Below are 21,729 nucleotides of genomic sequence, written 5' to 3'. Positions count from 1 at the left end.
GGGGGGTTCCATACCTTGGTGATATTGGAGCAGGATCCCAAATTCCTGATTTCCTTGGAGGTGCTTTTGTTGGTGCCAAAATTCAGGCAGAAAGAAGTTCAGGCTGTTAAAAAAAAGCAAGCAACAAAATGGCACAAATTTAATGAATAATCTGCTTTTATATATATCTATTCCTAAATATTTTCTTATATTTTATATATTAAGCCCAAATCATTGAATTTAATTCATTTGTGGTGACTTGACCCCTGGGGTTTGATCTTGTTTTTTGTGGTTTTTTCCTTATTTTTCCCCTCAAAAAAACCTTTTAATTTCTCTTTATTCCCATTAATTCCCTCCCAAATCAACCTGGATGAGGAGATTTCCCTCAGGGGAGGGTTGAAGGGGCAGGTTTCTCTGGTGGGACAGCCCCAAAACTTGCAGAGTTTCACCAAAAAACCCAGAGAGCTCTAAAATCTGGGTCCCTCTGGAGGAGCTGATGGTTTATTGGGGTGTAATTAACCCCTCGTTAAGGCCAGTTTATATTGTCCTAGTTGAGGCCCAACAAGACAACCAGGAACCAACCCTGTGGTCACTCACTCAACTTCTCCCCCCTCTACACACACACACTGGGGTGGGAGGACAAACCCAGGGAGAAGGTCAAGACAAGGCCATGGAAGGTTCTTCACCTCTGGAGGTGTTTTTATCCCCGGGGATGTTGGTTCCAGACATGGTGGTGGGGTGGGATGGAAGGGAATCTCATTCCTGGGGGCAGGTGCAGCCCTGCTCAGTGCTCCTGGGTTGTCCCCAGTGCCACTAGATTGTCCCCAGTGCTCCTGGACTGTCCCCAGTTCTTCTGGATTGTCCCCAGTGCTCCTCAATTGTTCCCAGTGCCACTGAGTTGTCCCCAGTGTTCTTAGACTGTTCCCAGTGCTCCTGGATTGTCCCCCAGTGTTCTTCTGGGCTGTTCCCAGTGCTCCTGGATTGTCCCCAGTGCCACTAGATTGTCCCCAGTGCTCCTGGATTGTCCCCAGTGCCACTGGGTTGTCCCCAGTGTTCCAGGATTGTCCCCAGTTCTTCTGGACTGTCCCCAGTGTTCCTGGATTGTCCCCAGTTCTTCTGGATCATCCCCAGTGCCACTGGACTGTCCCCAGTGCCACTAGATTGTCCCCAGTTCCACTGGGTTGTCCCCAGTGTTCCTGGACTGTCCCCAGTTCTTCTGGACTGTCCCCAGTGCTCCTGGACTGTCCTCAGTGCTCTTGGACTGTCCCCAGTTCTTCTGGACTGTCCCCAGTGCCACTAGATGGTTCCCAGTGCTCCTGGATTGTCCCCAGTTCTTCTGGATCATCCCCAGTGCCACTGGACTGTCCCCAGTGCCACTAGATTGTCCCCAGTACCACTAAATTCTCCCCAGTGCTCCTGGATTGTCCCCAGTTCTTCTGAATCATCCCCAGTGCTCCTGAATTGTCCCCAGTGCTCCTGGATTGTCCCCAGTACTCCCAGATTGCCCCCAGTACCACTAGATTGTCCCCAGTGCCACCAAATCCTCCTCCCTCCCTGCCAACAGGAGCAGGAAAGCGCTGAGGGTTTAATTTAAATCCCATCTCCCCAGCTCGCTCCTCTCTCCATCAATATTGCTCCTTTACATCATATCTAACCTCTCTTTCCCCCCAGCCCCCCCCCCCCCACCCCCGCCCCCAAAGTAAAATTTAATTAAATAATTCTAATGAATGTTTAATGATGTTCTTTTGTCATTATTAAATCTGTAATAAAAGTGTCTGCAGCCTTTCTACCTTCCCCCCCCTCTCCCCTGCAAACACACTGTCCTGCTGTCTCCCTTTTTCCCTGCATTCCCACCCCCCCTTCTTCCCTATTTTTTTTTCCCCCCTCTCCCTGGCTGTGACAAGAGCAGCATTGAAAGCTGCAAAACAGGAAATGAGAAAGGGAGAAACAGGATATTGAGTCGGGATAACTATCAGGATGGGTAATATCACCCCTAGCTACTGAGGGAAGGAAAGCTTCTCCTGCTGGGCATACTAATGGAGAGGCTTTCCAGAGCCAGGCAGGACCAAAAATCAATGGGAATTGATCATTCCCAATAAACTGGAGGGAGTTTTCGGGGTTGTGTCTTTAGGGGAAAATGAGGAAGGAGAAAAGGAGGGGCTGGTTCCCATCCCTGGGAGGGCAGGAAGGTGCTGTCTCGGTGAAGAGGGCCAGAAAGTTCCCAATAAATCCCTATAAAGAAGTGATGTGGTTCCCATTTTTTTAGAAAACCAAGGATTGGAGCTTCCTCGGAGTGTGTTTGAGTCCCAGACATCAAATTGCTGCGCTGGGAAGGGAAAATGATGGCAAAAAGCAGAGGGTGAAGCTCTTGCCAGGGCTGGATCCACCTCCTCTAGCCCAGAGGCTTCCCCCTTCTTCCTGGCAGCTTCCAGAAGATCCTTTCAAAAGCCCCAGGGAAATAAACTGGATTTGATCATTCCCAACAACCTGGAGGGAGTTTTGGGGTTGTGTCTTTAGTGGAAAAGGGGAAAATGAGGAAGGAGAAAAGGAGGGGCTGGTTCCCATCCCTGGGAGGGCAGGAAGGTGCTGTCTCGGTGAAGAGGGCCAGAAAGTTCCCAAGAAATCCCTATAAAGAAGTGATGTGGTTCCCATTTTTTTAGAAAACCAAGGATTGGAGCTTCCTCGGAGTGTGTTTGAGTCCCAGACATCAAATTGCTGCGCTGGGAAGGGAAAATGATGGCAAAAAGCAGAGGGTGAAGCTCTTGCCAGGGCTGGATCCACCTCCTCTAGCCCAGAGGCTTCCCCCTTCTTCCTGGCAGCTTCCAGAATATCCTTTCAAAACCCCCAGGGAAATAAACTGGATTTGATCATTCCCAACAACCTGGAGGGAGTTTTGGGGTTGTGTCTTTAGTGGAAAAGGGGAAAATGAGGAAGGAGAAAAGGAGGGGCTGGTTCCCATCCCTGGGAGGGCAGGAAGGTGCTGTCTCGGTGAAGAGGGCCAGAAAGTTCCCAAGAAATCCCTATAAAGAAGTGATGTGGTTCCCATTTTTTTAGAAAACCAAGGATTGGAGCTTCCTCGGAGTGTGTTTGAGTCCCAGACATCAAATTGCTGCGCTGGGAAGGGAAAATGATGGCAAAAAGCAGAGGGTGAAGCTATTTGAGCCAGTAAATCCATCCTCACCTCAGGCCCCACAGCCCAACCTGCAGGTGCAGAGAGAGGGAAAACACTAATTTTTGGGACCTGTTTTTCACCAATAAGCTCTTTTTTCACAGAATAACTTTGGAATGTGGAAAAGGGACAATTTTGGGGGGTTTTCGTGCTTCCAGAGCCCCTTTTTCCCTCAGGATTTGAGGCAGTAGCTGCATCTCCCCCATCCTCCCTCACCTCAGGCCCCACGGCCCAACCTGCAGGTGCAGAAAGAGGGAAAACAGTAAATTTTGGGACCTGTTTTTCACCAAAAAAAGCTCTTTTTTCATGGATTAACTTTGGAATGTGGAAAGGGAACAATTTGGGGGGTGTTTTCGTTATTCCAGAGCTCCTTTTTCCCTCAGGAATTGACCCAGTAGCTCCATCCCCTCATCCTCCCTCACCTCAGGCCCCACAGCCCAATCTGTAGGTGCAGAAAGAGGGAAAACACTAATTTTTGGGACCTGTTTTTCACCAATAAGCTCTTTTTTCATGGAATAACTTTGGAATGTGGAAAGGGGACAATCTGGGAGGGTTTTCATGCTTCCAGAGCCCCCTTTTCCCTCAGGATTTGAGGCAGTAGCTCATCTCCCCCATCCTCCCTCACCTCAGGCCCCACAGCCCAATCTGTAGGTGCAGAAAGAGGGAAAACAGTAAATTTTGGGACCTGTTTTTTCACCAAAAAAAGCTCTTTTTTCATGTATTAACTTTGGAAAGTGGAAAGGGGACAATTTTTGATGGGTTTGTTGATTCCAGAGCCCCCTTTTCCCTCAGGATTTGAGCCAGTAGCTTCATCCCTTCACCTCAGGCCCCACAGCCCAACATGTAGGTGCAGAAAGAGGGAAAACACTAATTTTTGGGACCTGTTTTTCACCAAAAAAAGCTCTTTTTTCATGGATTAACTTTGGAATGTGGAAAGGGAACAATTTGGGGGGTGTTTTCGTTATTCCAGAGCCCCTTTTTCCCTCAGGAATTGACCCAGTAGCTCCATCCCCTCATCCTCCCTCACCTCAGGCCCCACAGCCCAATCTGTAGGTGCAGAAAAAGGGAAAACACTAATTTTTGGGACCTGTTTTTCACCAAAAAACCCTCTTTTTTAATGGATTAACTTTGGAATGTGGAAAAGGGACAATTTTTGGGGGTTTTCGTGCTTCCAGAGCCCCTTTTTCCCTCAGGATTTGAGCCAGTAGCTGCATCTCCCCCATCCTCCCTCACCTCAGGCCCCACAGCCCAACCTGCAGGTGCAGAAAGAGGAAAAACAGTAAATTTTGGGACCTGTTTTTCACCAAAAAAAGCTCTTTTTTCATGTATTAACTTTGGAATGTGGAAAGGGGACAATTTTTGGTGGGTTTGTTGATTCCAGAGCCCCCTTTTCCCTCAGGATTTGAGCCAGTAGCTTCATCCCTTCACCTCAGGCCCCACAGCCCAACTTGTAGGTGCAGAAAAAGGGAAAACACTAATTTTTGGGACCTGTTTTTCACCAAAAAACCCTCTTTTTTCATGGATTAACTTTGGAATGTGGAAAGGGGATAATTTGGGGGGTGTTTTCATTATTCCAGAGCCCCCTTTTCCCTCAGGATTTGAGTCAGTAGCTCCATCCCGTCACCTCAGGCCCCTCCAGCCCCTCAGTCCTCACAGAAAAGAAGAGGGGGAAGAATGAAAAAAATGTATATTAAAAAAATACCTATTTAAAAAAAAACACACAACACCCCAATTTATTATTTTTTGGAGCTCTGAGCAGCGACTGGAACCCCTGTGGATTGTGGGAGATTTTAATAAAGGAGCCAGGGCTGGGAAATGTAATAACGGAGCCGGTGGGACGGGGGGTTGAGCCGGGGGGGTTTAACCTCTTCGGGGCAGGATCTGGGGGTTGTTTCATCTTTAATGTGCTTTTTGGTGGCTTAGAATATTTTGGTGGGATTTATATTATCTTATTTTATCTTCTTTTATCTTATTTTATTGTATTTTGTATTTTTATTATGTTATGTTCTTGTTTTTCTTTTATTTTTCTTTTATTGTTTTAATTTCGTTTTCTTATATTTCATTTCATATTTTTATTATTTTATTAATTTATTTCCTTTCTTTTCATATTTTAATTTTATATTTTTATTTCATTTTATATATATATTTTATATTTATATTTATTTATATTTATATTTATGTTTATTTATATATTTATATTTATATTTATATTTTATTTTATTTTATTAATTTATTTCATTTTATCTTTTTATTTTCTCTTTTCATTTAATTTCATTTTATGTTTTTATTTTGTTTTTATTTCATTTCATTTTATTTTTATTTTTTTTATGTCATTTCATTTTATATTTAAATTTTGTTTTTATTTTATTTCATTTTACACTTTTATTTTATCTATTTATTTCACTTCATTTTATATTTTATTTTATGTTTTTATTTCATTTCATTTTATATTTTTATTTGATCTTTTTATCTGATTTCATTTTATATTTTTATTTTATATTTTTATTAAATTTCATATGTTATGTTTTTATTTTATATTTTTATTTCATGTTTTTATCTTAGATCTTTATTTTATTCTTTTTCTTTTACTTTATTTTATTTTTTTTCTTTTTTGGTTTGATTTGATTTAACTTATTGATCTGATTTTATTGTTTTCTTTTATTTCAATTTTTTGGGGGTTTTTTGTTGGGTTTTTTAAGATTTGGTTTTAAACTATTTTGCTTTTTGTAATGTTGTTTGTTTTTACATTTTTTGTTTTGTTGGTTTTTAATTTTTTTTTTTTCGTGTTTTTTTTTTTTACATTTTTGGGTTTTTACTTTTTTTTACATTTTTTTGTTTTAAATTTGTTTTGTTTCCACATTTTTGTTTGGGGTTTTTTTCCGTGTTATTTTTTTTTTACATTTGTTTTCCAAATATATTTTGGGGCTTCTATTTTTAAATTGTATTTAATTTTTCTATTTCTTTTTAAAATATGTTTTTATATTTCTTGGTCTTTTTATATTTTTCCCTTTATATTTTTTCCTTTTTATATATTTTTGGGGGTTATATTTTTGAGGGGGTTTTATGTTCTTTTTATGTTTTTTTATGTTGTTTTTTTTCATATTTTAGGGTTTTTTAATATTCTTTTGAGTTGTTCTTTATATATTTGTTTTTGATGTTGTTGTTTTTTCTATTTTTGTTTTAAAATTTTTCCTTTTTAATATTTTCTCAGATTTTTTCTTTGGATTTTTATATATTTTTTCTTTTATATTTTTTGGGTTTTATATATTATTTCTATATATTTGGTTGGGTTTTTTTATATCGTTTTTTGTTTTCTAAGGCTTTTTCTTTTTCTTTTTCTTTTGTTTTTATGTTGTAGTTTATTGGATTTTTTTCATATTCTATATTTTTTTAAATCTTCCTTTATTTTATACTTTAATTTAATAGAATTAATTTCATTTAATTCACTTTATTTGGTTTAGGGTTTATTTTTTGATGTTATTTTATGGCTGCATTTGGGGAATCATGGATGAAATTTGGGAATAATGGATGAACTGGGAGGAAATAATGGATGAATTTTGGGGAATCATGGATGAATTGGGGAAAAAATAGCTGGTTTTGGGGGGGAAAAGGCTCTTGTGGGATGGAATAAGAGACCCTGGGTCTCTTCCCCTTCTCCTTCAACCAAGGATCAAGGTCAATCTCTGCCACAGGCAACAAGTTCCTCCTCCTGGGGAGCTGGAACTTCCCATGTTCCAGCTGCTGCCCATGGCCCCTTGTCCTGGCCCTGGACACTGCTGAGAAGAGCCTGCTCCCACCCTCCTGACCCCCCTGCAGATCTGGAGCAGCCTTGAGGAGACCCCCCCTCAGGCTCCTCCTCTCCAGCTCAGCAGCCCCAGCTCCCTCAACCTTCTGCTCCCTCAACGGTCCCACCAACCCCAAGAGGGTTGTCCCAGGCAAGTGGCAGCTGGTGACCTTCTCCATGACAGAAGGACCCACCTTGGGGAACACAGAGGGAGACAAACAGGGTGGTGGGTTGGGAAGGGAGCTGTGGAGACCACCCATCCAACCCCCTGGAGAGCAGGGGCACCTCCAGCAGATCCCACAGGAACCAGCTGGGTTGGGAATGTCTCCAGAGCAGGAGACTCCACAGCCTCTCTGGGCAGCCTGGCCCAGGGCTCTTTTGTTCTCCAGATGCTTCTCCTTGTTCTCCAGCCCCTTCTCCATGTCCTCCACCCCCTTGTCCTTGTCCTCCAGCCCCTTCTCCATGTTCTCCAGCCCCTTCTCCATCTTCTCCAGCCCCTTCTCCTTGTCCTCCAGCTCCTTCCCCATCTCCATTACCCTTTGAGTCAAGGAGTTGTCAGGGTGGGCAGGGAGCTCTGGAGACCATCAATCCAACCCCCTGGAGAGCAGGGTCACCTCCAGCAGATCCCACAGGAACCAGCTGGGCTGGGAATGTCTCCAGAGCAGGAGACTCCACAGCCTCTCTGGGCAGCCTGGCCCAGGGCTCTGCCACCCTCCCAGGCAACAAGTTCCTCCTCACCTTCAACTTCAACCTCCACCTCCTCAGGTCACTCCTGTCCCTAATTATCCCTTTTTCCTGCCGAACTTGGGATCTACCCCATTTTTCAGCCCAGTCCCTTTCAGGAGGAGCCTCTTGGAGCCCCCCACAACCTCCTCGGAACCCACCACCACCAGCCAACCCGGCTCTCTTTGGTTCCCATGGCAACCCAAACGATATTACCTGGACTTAAACGGATTCAGGCAATATTAAAACCAGCCTCTTTAGGAATTCCTGGTGTCGGAGGGGGCTGAGAATTTTAATTTCCCGTAATCCGACCTGACACCCCGTTTATGAGCTCGAGATGTTTTCTTCAATTAGCACCAAGCGGAACGGATTTGTCTGGGGGGGGGGAGGGTGGAGGGAGCTTCATCTGGGGCCTTGTGATGCCAAAAGCTTGATCGAGTTATTCGGCAGCCACGGAGCTTCTTCCCTCACCTGATGGGTGGGAGGGGAGGACAAAAAGGAAGGGCCCGGCGGTGGGAATTGGGCAGATGACAAGACCTGGGAATCAACGGCGCTAAACGACTCGTTCAGCGGCAGCGGGAGGAAGCGGCTCCGGGCCTGGATGGTGGTTGGGTTCTTCTCCCAGCTTGGATAGATCATGGAGTTGTGGGATGGCTTGGAGGGACCTCAAAGCTCACCTAGATCCAACCCCAACCATGGGCAGGGCCACCTCCCAGCAGCCCAGGTGGCTCCAAGCCCCATCCAACCTGCCCTTGGACACTTCCAGGGATGGGGCAGCCACAGCTTCCCTGGCCCAGGCTCTCCCCACCCTCCCAGCCAAGAATTTCCTCCTCGTGTCCAACCTCCAGCTCCCTCTGCCAGTTTCAAGCCATCCCCCCTGGTCCCATCCCTCCTGCCCTTGGCCAAAGTCCCTCCCCAGCTTTCTTGTAGGATCTTCTCAGGCACTGGGAGATCAAGGGAGTTACGGGATGGGGAAGGTTTAAGGGGGCAGTTATCCCAGAATCCCAGACTGATTTGGGCTGGAAGAACCTTAATGATCATCTAGATCCAACCCCCACCACGGGCAGGGCCACCTCCCAGCAGCCCAGGTTGCTCCAAGCCCCATCCAACCTGCCCTTGGACACTTCCAGGGATGGGGCAGCCACAACTTCCCTGGCCCAGGCTCTCCCCACCCTCCCAGCCAAGAATTTCCTCCTCGTGTCCAACCTCCAGCTTCCTCTTCCTCCCTCCCTGGCCAACCTCTTCCTGGGAAGGATCCTCCAGGCTGGGATGGACATGGGCTCAGATGACACCACCACCGTTCTCTTCCAGTTGGGCATTAAATCCAGGAGCTTTAACAAGTCCATTTGTGTTGATTCTTCTCCTGGTTTTTCTTGCTCATCCTCCTGACTCATCCCAGGCCACCGAGATCTCCCACCAGCTCATCCCTGGATCTTCTTCATCCTTTTTCATTCCTTTTAACTCTTTTTACTCCTTCACTTCTGCTCGAACAGAAGGATTGTGACTTTTGGCCAGGGACAGAGTTGGACTCAGCCCAGATTTGGCCTGGGACTGTGCCTGGATGTGGACTGGGATTGTGCCTGGACTTGGACTGGGATTGCACCTTGATGTGGCCTGGGATTACACCTGGATGTGGACTGGGATTGCACCTGGATTGGACTGGGATTGCACCTGGATTTGGACTGGAATTGGGCCTGGATTTGGACTGGGATTGCACCTGGATGTGGACTGGGATTGTGCCTGGATTTGGACTGGGATTGGGCCTGGATTTGGACTGGGATTGCACCTGGATGTGTCCTGGGATTACGCCTGGATGTGGACTGGGATTGGGCCTGGATTTGGACTGGGATTGCACCTGGATTTGGACTGGGATTGCACCTGGATATGGCCTGGGACTGTGCCTGGATGTGGACTGGGATTGCACCTGGATGTGGACTGGGATTGGGCCTGGCTGTGGCCTGGAATTACACCTGGCTGTGGCCTGGGATTGCACCTGGCTGTGGCCTGGGGCTGTGCCTGGAACACTCTCCCAATTTCCTCCTTCACGAAGCCCCCCCTGAGAGGTGAAAAAACCCTGCTGGTTCCTCCCAGCTTTTTTCCACCCCTCGTTTCATTCTTCCTTTTCCAAGAGGGAAGGACAAAGAGGGACACAAGGCAGGGAGGGACACGGGGGTGAAGCCCCTCACACAAAGGAGACCAAAAATCCCACCCCATTCCAATCAGAACATCCCGGACCCTCGGAAAAGCCGCCGCGCCGCGTAAATCCGGGCTGGTATTTGGAAGGGATGAGCCCACCCTTGGAAAACCTCTTCATCCTGTTCCCCAAAGTTTGCCGGGAGGATTAACCCAGTCTTGTTCTCAATCCCAGTTTATGAGTTCCCTGCTGGTGGGGAAGATCCCACGTGTTTAAACAACAATCTAATTAATCCCCATTTTATTACTTTCTCTTGTCAAGTGGCTCAGCAGGAGCCGTCAAGCGGCGGCCGCCGCCGCTTCACTTTTGTTTAGATCCCAAATTACTTCATCAGAACCACCTGCTCCAGGCCTGGGGGTTTATTTCTATCTCTGGACATCGTGTGGGGCACAACCAGGCTCCCCCCCCCCTGCCTCTTGGGGGGCAAGCAGGCTTTGAGCTCCTGGGGAGGCTCCTGGAAGGGTCAAAGAATCATGGAAGGGGTTGGAGGGACCTGAAAAAGCATCGAGATCCAAGTTATGGGGTGGGAAGGGTTTGGGGGGTGGTTATCCCAGGATCTGGTTTAGGTGGGAAGGGACCTTAAAGAGCATCTAGATCCAACCCCCACCATGGGCAGGGCCACCTCCCAGCAGCACAGGTGGCTCCAAGCCCCATCCAACCTGCCCTTGGACACTTCCAGGGATGGGGCAGCCACAACTTCCCTGGCCCAGGCTCTCCCCACCCTCCCAGCCAAGAAGTTCCTCCTCGTGTCCAACCTCCAGCTCCCTCTGCCAGTTTCAAGCCATCCCCCCTGGTCCCATCCCTCCTGCCCTTGGCCAAAGTCCCTCCCCAGCTTTCCTGGAGCCCCTTCAGGCACTGGAAGGTTCCCCAAGGTAGTTATGGGGTGGGAAGGGTTTGGGGGTGGTTATCCCAGAATCCCAGACTGGTTTAGGTGGGAAGGGACTTCAAAGCTCATCTAGATCCAACCCCACCATGGGCAGGGCCACCTCCCACCAGCCCAGGCTGCTCCAAGCCCCATCCAACCTGCCCTTGGACATTTCCAGGGTTGGTTATGGGTGCCTCATCTCTGCAAGCATTGGGCTGGTGGTTGGTAGAGTTGGGTTATGGTTGGTAGAGTTGAGTTAATGGGTGGTAGAGCCGGATTAAGGGTTGGTAGAAATGGTTTGATGACTGATAGAGTTGGGTTATGGTTGGTAGACTTGGGTTAATGGTTGGTAGACTTGGGTTATGGTTGGTAGGCTTGGGTTAAGGGTTGGTAGAGTTGGGTTATGGTTGGTAGGCTTGGGTTAATGGTTGGTAGAGTTGGGATATATTCAGTAGTGTCAGGTTAATGGTTGGTAGAGTTAGGTTATGGTTGGTAGAGCTGGGTTATGGTGGGTAGAGTTGGGTTAATGGTTTGTAAAGTTAGGTTAGGGTTGGTAAGAGTTGGGTTATGGTTGGTAGAGTTGAGTTACGTTTCGCCTGGCAGACCTTGGAAGTCTTCTCCAACCAGAACAACTCAGCCATTCTGTGTTTAACCACCAGGACCTTCTTTGCAGGCTGTTCCAGACCAAGTGCAGCAGCTGCCTCAAGGCCATTGCTCCCTCTGAGCTGATCATGAGGGTCCTGGAGAACGTCTACCACGTCCAGTGCTTCTCCTGCTGCGAGTGTGAGCGGCGCCTGCAGCGAGGAGATGAGTTTGTCCTCAAGGAGGGGCAGCTGCTCTGCCGAAGTGACTACGAGAAGGAGAAGGAGATGCTGAGCTCCATCAGCCCAGCACCCACCGAGTCTGGTGAGAGCTGAGGGTGGAGAACCAAGGGGGACCTTGTAGAGGGCAGGTACCCGGTTGTTAATTTATTGTAGGGGAGGATTCAGAGGGTGGAGGTAGAGTCATCAGGGTGGGAAGGGTTCCTGAAAGATCAGCCAGTGCCAACCCCTGGAGAGCAGGGGCACCTCCAGCAGATCCCACAGGAACCAGCTGGGTTGGGAATGTCTCCAGAGCAGGAGGCTCCACAGCCTGTCTGGGCAGCCTGGCCCAGGGCTCTGCCACCCTCCCAGGCAACAAGTTCCTCCTCCTGGGGAGCTGGAACTTCCCATGTTCCAGCTGCTGCCCATGGCCCCTTGTCCTGGCCCTGGACACTGCTGAGAAGAGCCTGCTCCCACCCTCCTGACCCCCCTGCAGATCTGGAGCAGCCTTGAGGAGACCCCCCCTCAGGCTCCTCCTCTCCAGCTCAGCAGCCCCAGCTCCCTCAGCCTTTCCTCACGGGCCAGATGCTCCAGTCCCCTCAGCCCCTTGGTGGCCTTTGCTGTCCCCTCTCCAGCAGCTCCTTGTCCTCCTGGGGAGCCCAGACCTGGACCCACTTCTCCAGATGGGCCCTGACCAGAGGGGCAGAACCTCCCTGCCCTCCTGCCCACACTCTCCTTGGTGCCCCCCAGGATTCCATGGACCTTCTTGGCCACCAGGGCCTGTTTTCACCTCATGGTCACCCTGTTGTCCCCCAGAACCCTGAGATCCTTGCCCCCAGAGCTGCTCTCCAGCAGGTCCTCCTCAACCCTGAGCTTTTCCTCCTTCCCTCTTCCCTTGCAGTGAAAAGTGAGGATGAAGAGGGTGGCCACCCACAGGGCAAGGGCAGCGAGGACAGCAAAGACCACAAACGCTCCAAGCGCCCGCGCACCATCCTGACCACCCAGCAGCGTCGGGCCTTCAAGGCTTCCTTTGAGGTGTCCTCCAAGCCTTGCAGAAAGGTACCAGGAGGCCACTCAACACACACACAAGTGGTGGCTTTTAAGCTCAGCTGAAGTTCTGATTCAGCTTCTCCGGGTTTCGTGGACAGGTAAGAGAGACCTTGGCAGCTGAGACGGGCTTGACCGTGCGGGTGGTACAGGTGTGGTTCCAGAACCAAAGAGCCAAGGTGAGTGGTGGTTCCTGGGACACAGTTGGGTCCTGAAATCCCATGGGACATTCCACACACTTGTTCAATTCAAAGGGAACACAGAAGACCTCAGAAGAAGAGAAATAGTTAGAAGAACAGCTATGCAGGACCATCTGGAGGTCCACCACAACGTGTGGTTGGCCTTCCGTGGGATGAAGGGGCTCCAGGAAAGCTGGGGAGGGACTTGGGCCAAGGGCAGGAGGGATGGGACCAGGGGGGGTGGCTTGAAACTGGCAGAGGGAGCTGGAGGTTGGACACGAGGAGGAAATTCTTGGCTGGGAGGGTGGGGAGAGCCTGGGCCAGGGAAGTTGTGGCTACCCCATCCCTGGAAGTGTCCAAGGGCAGGTTGGATGGGGCTTGGAGCCACCTGGGCTGGTGGGAGGTGTCCCTGCCCATGGTGGGGTTGGATCTAGATGAGCTTTGAGGTCCTTCCAACCCAAACCATCCCGTGATCCCACGAAATGTAGAGCAGCTTAGAAAAAAGTGAAAACGGTGAGAAGAACATCTAGGACCATCCAAAGTTCCACCACAACATGTAGCAAATCTTAGAGACACCAAAAAAACCTGAGTAATTCCAGATGTTTTCAGGGTTCAACATTTTCCAGGTCAGTTTGGGGTTTTGGTTCCTCTTTCCCTACTTGCCTTCCCCCCCCCTTGCTATGGAAAGATGAGAAGAACTTCCCATTTTTTCTTCTAGAAGATGAAACTTCTCCAATTTTGGAGGATTTCAAGGGTGAAAACAAGGAACCTGAAGCTTTGAAAACCTCTTTTTTTAGTCAAATGAAGAGTTTTTGGTTTTTAAACTACCAAGAACACCTCCCAGAAGGACAACTCAGCCTTGAGAACGTGGAGGAGTCACCCAGAGGAGTCTGAGGAGGGTTGATCATGGTGGAGCTCGGTGGGGTTCTGTCCAACACAACCTCCTCCCTCTCCCAGGCAGAGTCCCAAATCCAGGTTGTCCATCTCCTTGTAGATGAAGAAGATTGCTCGGAGGCAGCAGCAGCAGCAGCAGCAGCAGCAGGAGCAGGACCAACTGGGCAACCCTCGTCTGGGGACCGGGAGAGGAACCGGTCGGAGCAGCAGGCAGAGCAATGAGGACAGTGAAGGTGAGGAGATGCTGAGGGGACATCCAGGTGAGATGGAACGGAGGGGCTGGGATGGATTTGGGAGAGAAGGGGTACAAGAAAGGATGAGCAAAAATTGGGGTGTTGGGTGGTGAGAAGGTCACCATGAGCCATCAAAGTCAACTGTGGCCTCGGCTGCATCTGAAGAACCTTTGGGGTGTTGGGTGGTGAGAAGGTCACCATGAGCCATCAAAGTCAACTGTGGCCTGGGCTGCATCTGAAGAACCTTTGGGGTGTTGGGTGGTGAGAAGGTCACCATGAGCCATCAAAGTCAACTGTGGCCTGGGCTGCACCACCAGCAGCGTGGGCAGCAGGTGATGGGAGGGGATTGTCCCCTTCTGCTCTGCTCTGGTGAGATCCCACCTGGAGAACTGGGGCCAGTTCTGGAGCCCCCAAGCCAAGAAGGACATGGAGCTGTTGGAGGGAGACCAGAGGAGGCCATGGAGATGATGGGAGGGCTGGAGCAGCTCTGGAGACAGGCTGGGAGAGTTGGGATGTTCAGTCTGGAGAGGAGAAGGCTCCAGGGAGACCTTGGAGAACCTTCCAGTGCCTGAGAAGATCCTACAAGAAAGCTGGGGAGGGGCTTGGGACAAGGGCAGGAGGGATGGGACCAGGGGGGATGGCTTGAAACTGGCAGAGGGAGCTGGAGGTTGGACACAAGGAAGAACTTCTTCACCAGAAAGGTGGGGAGACCCTGGAGGAGGCTTCCTGGAGAAGTTGTGGATGATGGAAGTGTCCAAGGGCAGGTTGGATGGGGCTTGGAGCAACCTGGGCTGCTGGGAGGTGGCCCTGCCCATGGTGAGGGTTGGATCTAGATGCTCTTTAAGGTCCCTCCAACCCAAACCATTCCATGATTCCATGATTCTATGACCACTCTGCTCCCACCCATCCCACCCATTGTGTCTTTAGATGGTTCAAGTGTCCATGGCCTGGATGGACTCATGGTCCCCTACCCCAGGATCCCCCAGCAGCAGCTGCTGCCCCTGGAGCAGAGCAGCTACAGCACAGACCTCTACAGACAAGGGCTGACCCCACCCCAGCTGCCTGGAGACCATCTGCACCCCTATGGTAGGAGAAGCCTGTGGAAATTGTCCAAGTCATGAAAAGCCAACTCCAGCAGCAGCGAGTCCTCCAGAGGACTTGGACACGAAGGATATTGAGGGGCTGGAGAGTGTCAGGAGAAGGGCAGTAAAGCTGGGGAAGGGGCTGAAGAAGGAGAAGGGGCTGGAGAAAGGGCTGGAAGACGTGGAGAAGGGGCTGGAGAACATGGAGAGGGGCTGGAGAACAAGGAGAAGGGGCTGGAGAACATGGAGAGGGGCTGGAGAACAAGGAGAAGGGGCTGGAGAACATGGAGAGGGGCTGGAGAACTTGGAGAAGGGGCTGGAGAACATGGAGAAGGGGCTGGAGGACAAGGGGAAGGGGCTGGAGAACAAGAAGAAGGGGCTGGAGAACAAGGAGAAGGGACTGGAGGACATGGAGGAGAGGCTGGAGGACATGGAGAAGGGGCTGGAGAACTTGTGAGGAGCAGCTGAGGGAGCTGGGGGTGTCCAGCCTGGAGAAGAGGAGGCTGAGGGGAGACCTTCTGGCTCTGCAACTGCCTGGAAGGAGGTTGGAGCCAGGGGGGTCGGGCTCTGCTCCCCAGGAACAAGGGATGGGACCAGAGGAACTGGCCTCAAGTTGCCCAGGGGAGGTTGAGGTGGGACCTTGGGAACAATTCCTTCCTGGCAAGGGTTGTCAGGCCCTGGCCCAGGCTGCCCAGGGCAGGGGGGGAGTCCCCATCCCTGGAGGGGTTTCCAAGCCCTGGAGATGGTGCTGAGGGACATGGGGCAGGGTGGCCTTGGCAGGGCTGGGGGAACAGTTGGACTGGATGATCCTCAAGATCTTCTCCAACCAAACCAATTCCATGATTCCATGATTCTGCTCCTGTGACTGGGGGTCACCTCCTCCCAGCCCTGATGCCCAGGTGGACCATGGTCCTCACCCTTGTGTGCTCCAGCTCACACCATATTCCCACCCCACCCCTTTCCCTGCCCTTTCCAGACTCTGAAGGAGTTTTCCACGACATGGACAACGACAGCCTGAGCCACCTGGGGGACTGCCTGATGTCCACACCTGAAGCCAACCTTCTCCAAGCCCGTGTGGGCAACCCCATTGACCGACTCTACTCCATGCAGAGCTCCTACTTCACATCCTGACCATGGAAAAGCTTCCAGCTCTTCCCAAGGATCTCGGATGGATGCTGCTTCAAACTCAGGAGGAGGAGGAGGAGGTGGAGGGAGAAGAAGCAAGACTGAGACCTTCAGAGATGTTCCTCAAGCACTGCACGACGGAGGAGGCAACAAGGTCCCACCAGCACTAATTCATGGAGACTTTTCCCAGCCTGAAGGAGGTTGGATCACCTCTCTCCTCGTTTCTGGATGGATGGAATGATGTTGTTTAGATGTAATTTTAGGAGTTTGTCCAATGTTTAAGCTTTTGAGCATTTCTTTCCTGCCAAGATCCTGATGTTCCTCTTGGAATTCCAAGCCCTCCTCCCCCCCAGCTGCTTCTCAAGCATCTTTGGACAACTGGGAGACAATTCCCAAAGGGAACAAGGACCTATTTTGAAAACCTTGCATCTCCAGAGTTGTGGATCCAAGTGGGGCAACCCAAGATCCTGATGTTCCTCTTGGAATTCCAAGCCTTCCCAGGCTGCTTCTCAAGCATCTTTTGACAACTGGGAGACAATTCCCAAAGGGAACAAGGACCTATTTTGAAAACCTTTGGATCCAAGTGGGGCAACTCAAGGTCCTGATGTTCCTCTTGGAATTCCAAATCTCCCTGGGCTGATTCCCAAGGTGAGCAGCATCTTTGGACAACTGGGAGACAATTCCCAAAGGGAACAAGGACCCAATTTGAAAACCTTGCATCTCCAGAGTTGTGGATCCAAGTGGGGCAACCCAAGATCCTGATGTTCCTCTTGGAATTCCAAGCCTTCCCAGGCTGCTTCTCAAGCATCTTTGGACAACTGGGAGACAATTCCCAAGGGAACAAGGACCTAGAGTTTTGGATCCAAGTGGGACAACCCAAGATCCTGATGTTCCTCTTGGAATTCCAAGCCTTCCCAGGCTGCTTCTCAAGCATCTTTGGACAACTGGGAGACAATTCCCAAAAGGAACAAGGACCTATCTTGAAAACCTTGCATCTCCAGAGTTGTGGATCCAAGTGGGGCAACCCAAGATCCTGATGTTCCTCTTGGAATTCCAAGGCTCCCAAGGTGAGCAGCATCTTTGGACAACTGGGAGACATGAACAATGAGGTGTGGTAGAACCCCAGCCCTTCCAAAGCTGCCTCCAACCTCACTTCACTTCCAGTAAACCCATGTGAACATGATCCATGTTGATGTGCTCCACTTCCCATCGTGTTGCAGTGCCAGGTTCTGGATTTGCTCCTGGAATCCATGTCTGAACTTCATCTACAGACACTTGGGACCTTTTTTTAGGAGCTTTTGGCAGGAAATGACCATTTGTGACCCACGTTTACCCAGATAAACCGGTTTGAAACCGAATTGGGTGAGTTCCACCTTTGTTGGGGGGTCACCCAAGCCTTGGAATCCACATGGAAAAACCTTCTCCAGGTGTGTGTTCCTCTCAGAGGTTCTTGGAGCCCAGGTGGCCTCAGTTTAGGTGGAGTTGGAAGAGAATGTTCCAGTGAACTCTCTACAAATGGATGGTTTTCCCAAGTTCTGGAGCCAACTTCTCCCTCATCCCTCTCTCCCTGGTGATCCTTGTGATGTGATGGTTTGGATTTGGGTTTGTTTTGGGGTTTTTTGGGGGGGTTTCTTTTTGCATGTTTATTGGAAAAGAATAATAAAACAAGGAAGTGTGAGTGGAGACGTGAAGCTTCTCTCAGCTCCAAGTTGACCCCAGGAGAAGTTGGATGGATCCCAAAAAGCCTGAGCCAGGAATGGTCCCATCTATTGGGTCAATGGTTCCATGTCCAGATGGAGAGGGGTGGCAACTGGTGTCCCTCAGGGGTTGGGACTGGGACCAGTGCTGTTTAGTATCTACATCAAGGGATAGTGGGGTCAGGGTACCTGGAGCAGGACTGGAGAGGACACCAAGATGTGGTGTGGTTGATGGGTGAGAGGGGTGGGATGTGAACTAGAGGGGTGGGATGTGAACTAGAGGGGTGGGATGTGAACTAGAGGGGTGGGATGGGATCCAGAGGAAGGGATGTCACCCAGAGGGGTGGGATGTGAACCAGAGGGGTGGGATGTCACCCAGAGGGGTGGGATGTGAACCAGAGGGTTGGGATGGGATCCAGAGGAAGGGATGTCACCCAGAGGGGTGGGATGTGAACCAGAGGGGTGGGATGTCACCCAGAGGGGTGGGATGTGAACCAGAGGGTTGGGATGGGATCCAGAGGAAGGGATGTCACCCAGAGGGGTGGGATGTGACCCAGAGGGGTGGGATGGGAACCAGAGGAAGGGATGTCACCCAGAGGGGTGGGATGGGATCCAGAGGGGTGGGATGTCACCCAGAGGGGTGGGATGTGACCCAGAGGGGTGGGATGGGAACCAGAGGAAGGGATGTCACCCAGAGGGGTGGGATGGGAACCAGAGGAAGGGATGTCACCCAGAGGGGTGGGATGTCACCCGGAGGGGTGGGATGTGACCCAGAGGGTTGGGATGGGAACCAGAGGGGTGGGATCCAGAGAGATGACAGACAGGATGATCAAGGAAAGCATGGGCAGGAGGGCAGGGAGGTTCTCCTGCCCCTCTGGTGAGGGCCCATCTGGAGAAGTGGGTCCAGGTCTGGGCTCCCCAGGAGGACAAGGAGCTGCTGGAGAGGGGACAGCAAAGGCCACCAAGGGGCTGAGGGGACTGGAGCATCTGGCCCGTGAGGAAAGGCTGAGGGAGCTGGGGCTGCTGAGCTGGAGAGGAGGAGCCTGAGGGGGGGTCTCCTCAAGGCTGCTCCAGATCTGCAGGGGGGTCAGGAGGGTGGGAGCAGGCTCTTCTCAGCAGTGTCCAGGGCCAGGACAAGGGGCCAAGGGACAAGGGACAACAGGGTGAGGCAACAATGGGCCCTGGTGGCCAAGAAGGTCCATGGGCTCCTGGGGGGCATCAAGGAGAGTGTGGGCAGGAGGGCAGGGAGGTTCTCCTGCCCCTCTGGTGAGGGCCCATCTGGAGAAGTGGGTCCAGGTCTGGGCTCCCCAGAAGGACAAGGAGCTGCTGGAGAGGGGACAGCAAAGGCCACCAAGATCTGCTGGAGGTGCCCCTGCTCTCCAGGGGGGTTGGACTGATGATCTCCAGGGGTCCATGCCCACCCCAAACACTCTGTGACTATAACACTCCCCTCAAGCCACACAACTTCCTTCCAAAAATAACCCAACCCAACCCTGGAGAAGATCCAAGCCCAACCAAGTGTGTGTGAGGCTGGAATGTGGCTCCGTGCAGGTCTCTGCTCTCCACAGGTGCCCCTTCCAACCCGGAGGTTTCCAGCAGCTCTAAATCTCTCCACGTTCTTGGAGACACCAAAGGAACAACGTTGATTTATGGGTCCTTTCAGTGGGAGAAGCAGAGTGGAAAACAAGAGCATTTTCTGGATGAAAAATTAAAGCCATGGGGGTGGTTTTGTTTGGGTGGGTGTGTTGGGTTTTTTTTTTAGGTTAGTTCCTCATTCTGGGCTCATGTGTCATCGGCCTCGTTGGTTTCAAAGTTCCACTTGAAAGTGGCACCAAAAGGGAGGGGAAAAGCTGGAAAAACAAAGTCCTGCCACTCAACTTCACCTTGGGAGGGACCTAAACTGAGGAGAAATGGAGGGGAAATGAAGCAGGGATGGAATGATCTGATGATCCCTGGTTTTCTCTTAGTTAAGGCCCTCAGAAGTCCTTAATTAATTATCCCTCATTACTCCCCAGCCAAGGAGGGGTGATTTATGTCAGACAGGAGTGAACAGAGACACAGAAGATGTCCCAACCACCTCCCAGGGTCACAGAGGAGACAGTTGGGAAGCTGCAGTAGAATCAAACCTGACAAGTGTTTCATTCGCAGCCAAAACGCAGGTTGGGCTGAAAAGAGGAGGCAAAAAAAGAGGGAAAAGTGGAAAAACCAGAAGGAGGAGATGGAAACTGAGCAGAAAATGGCACAGAAGACAAGGAACAGCAGGGTTGGAGTGACAACCAAGTGTCCAAGGGCAGGTTGGATGGGGCTTGGAGCCACCTGGGCTGCTGGGAGGTGGCCCTGCCCGTGGTGGGGTTGGATCTAGATGAGCTTTGAGGTCCCTCCAACCAAAACCATTCCAGGATTCCATGAAGTTCTTCCCTCTGAGGGTGGGGAGACCCTGGAAGAGGTTTCCTGGAGAAGCTGGGGATGATGGAAGTGTCCAAGGGCAGGTTGGATGGGGCTTGGAGCCACCTGGGCTGCTGGGAGGTGGCCCTGCCCATGGTGGGGGTTGGATCTAGATGAGCTTTGAGGTCCCTCCAACCCAAACCATCCCATGATTCCATGAAGTTCTTCACTCTGAGGGTGGGGAGACCCTGGAAGAGGCTTCTTAGAGAAGTTGTGGGTGCTGGAAGTGTCCAAGGACAGGTTGGATGGGGCTTGGAGCAGCCTGGGCTGCTGGGAGGTGGCCCTGCCCGTGGTGGGGTTGGATCTAGATGAGCTTGAAGGTCTCTCCAACACAAACCAGTCTGGGATTCTGGGATAACTGCCCCCCCAGCCCCTCCCCAGCCCCACACCTACCTTGGAGAACCTTCCAGTGCCTGAAGGGGCTCCAGGAAAGCTGAGGAGGGACTTTGGCCAAGGGCAGGAGGGATGGGACCAGGGAGGATGGCTTGAAACTGGCAGAGGGAGCTGGAGGTTGGACACGAGGAGGAAATTCTTGGCTGGGAGGGTGGGGAGAGCCTGGGCCAGGGAAGCTGTGGCTGCCCCATCCCTGGAAGTGTCCAAGGGCAGGTTGGATGGGGCTTGGAGCAACCTGGGCTGCTGGGAGGTGGCCCTGCCCATGGTGGGGTTGGATCTAGATCTTTTAAGGTTCCTCCAACCCAAACCATTCCATGATTCTAGACTCTGGCCCAGGCTCTCCCCACCCTCCCAGCCAAGAATTTCCTCCTCGTGTCCAACCTCCAGCTCCCTCTGCCAGTTTCAAGCCATCCCCCCTGGTCCCATCCCTCCTGCCCTTGGCCAAAGTCCCTCCCCAGCTTTCCTGGAGCCCCTTCAGGCACTAGGAGGCCAAGGGAGTTATGGGGTGGAAAGGGTTTGGGGAGTGGTTATCACGGAGTCACAGACTGGTTTAGGTTGGAAGGACCTCCAAGAGCATCTAGATCCAACCCCACCACGGGCAGGGCCACCTCCCAGCAGCCCAGGTTGCTCCAAGCCCCATCCAACCTGCCTATCCCACAACTTCCCTGGAGAACCAGAATAAAACTTCCAGCCAATATTGTCTCAAAGAGCATTTCCCTCCTGGATTTCCCAGGAGGAGGTGGAGGAGGAAGAGGAGGAGGCCACTTTCCTGCTCTAGGAGACCAAGTTCCAGCTCTGGAAGATCAAGTTCCTGGTCTGGAAGGCCAAGTTCCTGCTCTAGAAGATCAAGTTCCTGCACCAGGAGATCAAGTTCCTGCTCTGGAAGGCTAAGATCCAGTTCTGGAAGGCCAAGATCCAGCTCTAGAAGACCAAGATCCAGCTCTAGAAGACCAAGTTCCTGCTCTAGGAGGCCAAGTTCCAGCTCTGGAAGGTCAAGTTCCAGTTCTGGACGGCCAAGATCCAGTTCTAGGAGACCAAGATCCAGCTCCAGAAGACCAAGTTCCTGCTCTAGGAGACCAAGTTCCTGCTCCAGACAGCAGCAAACTGTTTTCTGAAGTTC

General features: G+C 51.1%; 1 protein-coding gene across 1 annotated transcript in view; it reads left to right on the top strand.

Annotated features, from left to right (window-relative positions):
- The window catches only part of LOC127395133 (LIM homeobox transcription factor 1-alpha-like), a 30,125-nt gene extending 13,860 nt beyond the window's left edge, over nucleotides 1-16,265 (top strand). Inside the window, exons 3-8 of the mRNA XM_051641605.1 lie at nucleotides 11,388-11,620; nucleotides 12,416-12,573; nucleotides 12,663-12,740; nucleotides 13,735-13,867; nucleotides 14,795-14,953; nucleotides 15,926-16,265. Coding sequence (XP_051497565.1) covers nucleotides 11,388-11,620; nucleotides 12,416-12,573; nucleotides 12,663-12,740; nucleotides 13,735-13,867; nucleotides 14,795-14,953; nucleotides 15,926-16,080 — 916 coding nt within the window. The 3' untranslated portion in view covers nucleotides 16,081-16,265. The remainder of the gene's footprint in view (nucleotides 1-11,387; nucleotides 11,621-12,415; nucleotides 12,574-12,662; nucleotides 12,741-13,734; nucleotides 13,868-14,794; nucleotides 14,954-15,925) is intronic.
- The last annotated feature ends 5,464 nt before the right edge of the window (nucleotides 16,266-21,729 follow it).

The sequence above is a fragment of the Apus apus genome, chromosome 29, assembly GCF_020740795.1.
Source record: "Apus apus isolate bApuApu2 chromosome 29, bApuApu2.pri.cur, whole genome shotgun sequence".
In the NCBI taxonomy this organism is placed as follows: Eukaryota; Metazoa; Chordata; class Aves; order Apodiformes; family Apodidae; genus Apus; species Apus apus.
Note: the sequence above shows the minus strand (reverse complement) of the source record. Positions and strands in the feature narration are given on the sequence as shown.